The sequence below is a fragment of the Rhipicephalus sanguineus genome, chromosome 1, assembly GCF_013339695.2.
Source record: "Rhipicephalus sanguineus isolate Rsan-2018 chromosome 1, BIME_Rsan_1.4, whole genome shotgun sequence".
Classification (NCBI taxonomy): Eukaryota; Metazoa; Arthropoda; class Arachnida; order Ixodida; family Ixodidae; genus Rhipicephalus; species Rhipicephalus sanguineus.
The window spans coordinates 207,604,039-207,609,424 of NC_051176.1; the positions used below are offsets into that span (position 1 = coordinate 207,604,039).

Below are 5,386 nucleotides of genomic sequence, written 5' to 3' on the forward strand. Positions count from 1 at the left end.
TACCTGACAAAACGAAGGGCCCTTTAAAAGCGAGAAAACTTTATTACACAGCTCTGAATGTTTCCGGTCTACTACGCTATGGCACCCAATCACCGGAAATGCCATTTCGCATGCGCACAATGCTCTTACCAGGACAGAGACTAGCAAGCTTTAATTCATGCAATAAATCGGCAGCTACGCCAACTCTCGCAGATATATTGCATAAATTGACGCATTTTTGGTACGTATATCTTGGTATTGGGAATTGTGTTGCACGTAACCGTTTGGCTATAAGCAGTAGCCAGGTAGGTGTAGACCAGGCACGTGCTGCTACCCCTTGTTTCTCAAATACCTCTGTACCATACATTACCAGACATAGAAGTACGCGCTACACCAACCGCTAAAACATCCCCATGCTCAATCTGCGTTCAAGCGCGTGCAACTGACTCCTTCCCTCGCCCCACCTGTTCTAATTTAAAAAAAAAATACCGGTTTAAAACACCACGCGGGCAGTAGGTGCACATGTGCTGCCCGTAGCTTCTTCTTCCTCGTGTTGTCGCGCCACCAAACGCAGCTCTGAAATGCCCACAATTATTCGGCAAGCTACATGCCATCTCGTCTGTCGGTCAATGCGAATATGAGCCCGCCATGTATCGCTTGTAATAGCCGATGTGTTGCCTTGGCACGCCCAACTCAATCGTATAATTTGAAGCATATATACTTGCGAATTTTATTCGGCAGAAGGTTGCACGAAGGTGTACGAAGAAGAAGTAGAAGAAGAGCAACAGCTCGCGGAAGACTTGTCTTCTCATCGTCTCTATACCGAGAACACGCTTGCGGGTTCGCAAACTGCTTCTTCATCAGAGGTTTGCATTTCGATTGCATTTTCAGTCACACCAGAGCAAGAGGATTACGACCACTCGCCGCTGGCACAGACCGGAGATGCCGTCGTCATGTTCTTCAGCATCGACTCACCCGACTCCTGGGATAACATCCCGGCGTCGGGAAGGCCGGAGCTTCGCCACTCCTGCTTTAGCGTCATTCTTCAGCGTGGTCAAAGGTCCCGCACACGCTTCCGCAACTCGCCAAGGCGAAGAGATGTGCCAGGTGGTCCACGACCGGTTACGGCTGCTCTTCTATTCGGACGCATCTGTGCCGCTTGTGTGCTTCAACGTCGACTAGCAGGACACCCTGGAGAACATCACGAAGTCGGCGAGATTGTAGCTTCGCCACTTTCTGCTCCAGCGTCATCCTTGTGGGGAACGATGGACCCGACACAAGTCCGGAGCTCGCCAAGTCGAATAGAGCCTGCAGCAGGATTTTGACCGCTTGCGGCCGCTATCGCAACCGGACACAGACGTCATCCTCATGTGAGTTAGCATTGACTCGTCCGACTCCCTCGAGAACAACCCGGAGTCGGAGACCATGGAGCCTTGCCTCTGCCGCCCCAGCGCCATGCTTGCGGGGAACTGAGGACCCGTACCCGCGTACGGGGCCGACCCAGGCGAAGAGGGAGCACATGAGCGGTTGCGGCCGCTGTCGTATTCGGACACAGACGCCATCCTCATGTGCTTCAGCATTGACTCGTCCGACTACCTGGAGAGCATCCCGGAGTCGGAGACCATGGAGCCTTGCCTCTGCCGCCCCAGCGCCATGCTTGCGGGGAACTGAGGACCCGCACCCGCGTACGGGGCCGACCCAGGCGAAGAGGGAGCACATGAGCGGTTGCGGCCGCTGTCGTATCCGGACACAGACGCCATCCTCATGTGCTTCAGCATTGACTCGCCCGACTCCCTGGAGAACGTCCCGGAGTCCGAGAGCATGGAGACACGCCTATGCCGCACCAGCGCCGTGCTTGCGGGGAACGGAGGACCCGCATACGCGTACAGAGCCGACCCAGGCGAAGAGGGAGCACATGACCGGCTGCTGCCACTGTCGTATCCGGACACAGACGCCATCCTCATGTGTGTCAGCATTGACTCGCCCGACTCCCTGGGGAACATCCCGGAATAAGAGAGCATGCAGCCTTTCCTCTGCCGCCCCAGCGCCATGCTTGCGTGGAACGGAGGACCCGCACCCGCGTACGGGGCCGACCCAGGCGAAGAGGGAGCAAATGAGCGGTTGCGGCCGCTGTCGTATCCGGACACAGATGCCATCCTCATGTGCTTCAGCATTGACTTACCCGAGTCCCTGGAGAACATCCCGGAGTCGGAGAGCATGGAGCCATGCCTCTGCCGCCCTAGCGCAACGCTTGAGGGGAACGGAGGACCCGCATACGCGTACAGAGCCGACCCAGGCGAAGAGGGAGCACATGACCGGCTGCTGCCACTGTCGTATCCGGACACAGACGCCATCCTCATGTGCGTCAGCATTGACTCGCCCGACTCCCTGGGGAACATCCCGGAATAAGAGAGCATGCAGCCTTTCCTCTGCCGCCACAGCGCCATGTTTGCGGGGAACGGAGGACCCGCACCCGCGTACGGGGCCGACCCAGGCGAAGAGGGAGCACATGACCGGCTGCTGCAGCTGTCGTATCCGGACACAGACGCCATCCTCATGTGCTTCAGCATTGACTCGCCCGACTCCCTGGAGAACATCCCGGAGTCGGAGAGCATGGAGACACGCCTATGCCGCTCCAGCGCCGTGCTTGCGGGGAACGGAGGACCCGCACTCGCGTACGAGGCCGAGCCAGGCGAAGAGGGAGCACATGAGCGGTTGCGGCCGCTGTCGTATGTAAACACATACGTCATCCTCGGGTGCTTAACATTAACTTGCCCGGTTCCCTGGAGAACATCCCGGAGTCGGTGAGCATGGAGTCTCGTCATTTCTGCTCCAGCGTGCTCTTTTTTTCTTGCACGGACAAAAAGACGCGCACAGGCTTCTAGAGCTCGTAAAGGCGGAGGAGGCCAATGTTTTTAAGGCTACACCTGGAGTGCCAGGATGAAGGATGTAGTCTTCGTGCTATCAAAGACTACAACGATGAGCGCCTTGTTCTTTCCAGATGAACTTGTACCCGTTTGCGTCAAGAAGCCAGATTTGGGCTTGAGGAGCTTCTCTCGCGCCGCAGTGTCATCGTTGCTTTGTTGAGCGGGCACATCCGCTGCGTGATAATGCATTACTGACCTTAAATGTTGCGAAATACACAATAAATTAATGAAATACGTTCGGAAGGAAATGTGTCATCAAGTGCTGTTCTCATGTCTTCGTGCTGTTTATACTGTTCGTGTTGGAAGCTGGAATCGTGACACATGATGGGAGATACAAAAAGGAATCGGGAGATACCTCTGACGGTCATGTGGAGAGGCGGCTATTTGCAAAAAAAAAAAAAAATACTCCGATAAACTCGGATTATCTGTGAGGAATCTCATGAATGAAGGGTAGCACAATGTTAAGAATAAACTGTGGTGTTCTGTGGGATTTTGATTCATTTTGACCACCGGTATTACTGAAATGCGGTTGTCGTGGTCGGGAATCCAATACTCGTCCTCGAGGTTTTAGAATAAAAGCGAAGGTCATTTTAGGTGTTGTAACTTGTAATTTCTAAGCATAATGCGAATTTTGATTGTACGCGATCGATTGGGCGTGCGTGCGGTCAACAGGCGAATGATTACGCGAAACGTTGCAACTTGGTTGCAGTGCGGGCCACAGACCCGTTTGTCCATCTACTGGGGCTATGCGTCCGCGATGAAATTAAAACGCAACAAACGCCTCAATGCACAAACTTGCCCACTACGTGCAATAAGGGAGAAAAACTTGGAGGACGCTTGAGCTTGGCCTTCAGGAGTACAACTCGATTGCGTATCGGGCCCCGTGCGCATCGCCTTCAACTGTGCCGCAAGAAAAGAAACGTTTGTGCGCGTAACATTGGCCGTTTCAAACCATCCTAAAATGCCTACTGCAAGTACAGTTGTGAAGTGCCCACTACGCCATACTTCTTCCGTTTGCAAATTGGCCAAGTACCCACTACGCGTCGGTAAGGTACCACGCGCACCTGCGCCGCTGCACACATTGTAATGGGTGGGTGGGTTTAAACCACCCACTCGTTGCGCAATTCGTATGGTCTGACGCCTGGTGCGATTCTACGATTCCGCCACGCAACACTGCATTCATTAAGGAGACTGCACCCACTATATGACATTGTTATAGCGTTTTTTAAAGACGATAGTCTTTCTTGGGGAACTTAAACGCAGAAATTTTGGTCTGTCTTTCTGTCTTTCTGTTTGTCGGCACGTCCCCCGATTCAGCCAACCGGCCAAAGTTGAACCACTTGCCTACCGCCCACCCATCTTGAACTGGTACGGCTGTTCATACTTGTGAACGTTTCGATCAAAAAGTAAATATTACGCATATCTGAGGCGTAACATCATTAGGCAAGTATTAGGTGGTGTGTTCCTTTAATAGAAAATACATAGATACGCAATTTTAAAGACCTTAATGGTATGCGTTTAACGTTGAGACAGTAACGCGTTTATTAAAAGATTGCCACAGCTGAAGCGATCAGCGGTCCAAGCCGAGCAAGCGCGAGCGCCAACAACAACCGTCTTCGTCTTCTTCTTTCGCAGGCGTTCTTGTCTGCGCCCTACCATGTTACAAATCACTCCCCCGCGGAAAAGGAGCCATCCTGACGACCTAAGGAACAGGTACAACTGGTGGATCATAATGCGGCTTCAGTCGATCGACGTGAACAGTCTCGCGGCCGCGACGACGGCGGTCCGTAGATGATTGAACAGGCTCAATCATATAGTTAACTGGGGATGCTTAACGTAGGACGCGGTAGGGGCCTTCGTACTTAGGCAGTAGCTTTGTGGAAAGGCCAGGAGCGGAGGAGGGAACGCGAAGCCACACCAACGTTCCAGGCGAATACGACTGAGGAGGCAGGTTTTCGTCGTGACGGTCCTTCTGGCCCTACACGCCCTGCAATGTTACAACCCTAGTTTCTTAAGGTGCGCTGAAAATGCGACTGCGCTGAAACTTGTCTTCCTTCGTGCCCTCTGCACAAGCTCATGTTGTGTTTCGGTTTCGGTTCAGTATTGCATTGTACGAATGACAGGGGGCGCCACTCTGGCATTCCTGTTTTAACCAGGCGACGTGTAAGTAAGAGAGTTTGTGGAGAGTACTCGTTGGGTGCGGACGTTTCTTCTCCTTCGGCGCATCGCGACAAACAGCGTGTTCGGGCTGGCCGGCGTTTCCACGTACCGGTCGCGTTGGTCACCGCCGGTCTTCGCCTGCCGCTGCACCGGGACTACCAGCCCGCAACACAGCACTCATGTTTCCTGACGTATTGCCAGATGGCGTCCATATCTCACGCAGCGCCTCTTCTATCGTCTTTAGACGACATTTGCAGCGAAGCACGCAGATACGCGGCCAATTTTTTATACGAAATACTTTGAAGCACTAACGTGGCTCT

The 5,386-nt window shown here is 53.4% G+C and overlaps 2 protein-coding genes across 2 annotated transcripts; both read left to right on the top strand.

Moving 5' to 3' along the window:
• Positions 1–1,998: 1,998 nt before the first annotated feature.
• On the top strand, positions 1,999–2,388 carry LOC125757148 (cell division control protein 42 homolog). Its single transcript, XM_049412375.1, has one exon. The coding sequence runs from the start codon at positions 1,999–2,001 to the stop codon at positions 2,386–2,388; it is 390 nt and encodes a 129-aa protein (XP_049268332.1).
• Positions 2,389–2,394: 6 nt separating this feature from the next.
• Positions 2,395–2,787, top strand: LOC125757149 (uncharacterized). The gene has a single exon (XM_049412380.1). The coding sequence runs from the start codon at positions 2,395–2,397 to the stop codon at positions 2,785–2,787; it is 393 nt and encodes a 130-aa protein (XP_049268337.1).
• The last annotated feature ends 2,599 nt before the right edge of the window (positions 2,788–5,386 follow it).

Excerpts from the sequence above, each read along its gene's own strand:
- LOC125757148 (XM_049412375.1), top strand. The coding sequence starts at position 1,999 with ATGCAGCCTTTCCTCTGCCGCCCCAGCGCCATGCTTGCGTGGAACGGA.
- LOC125757149 (XM_049412380.1), top strand. The coding sequence starts at position 2,395 with ATGCAGCCTTTCCTCTGCCGCCACAGCGCCATGTTTGCGGGGAACGGA.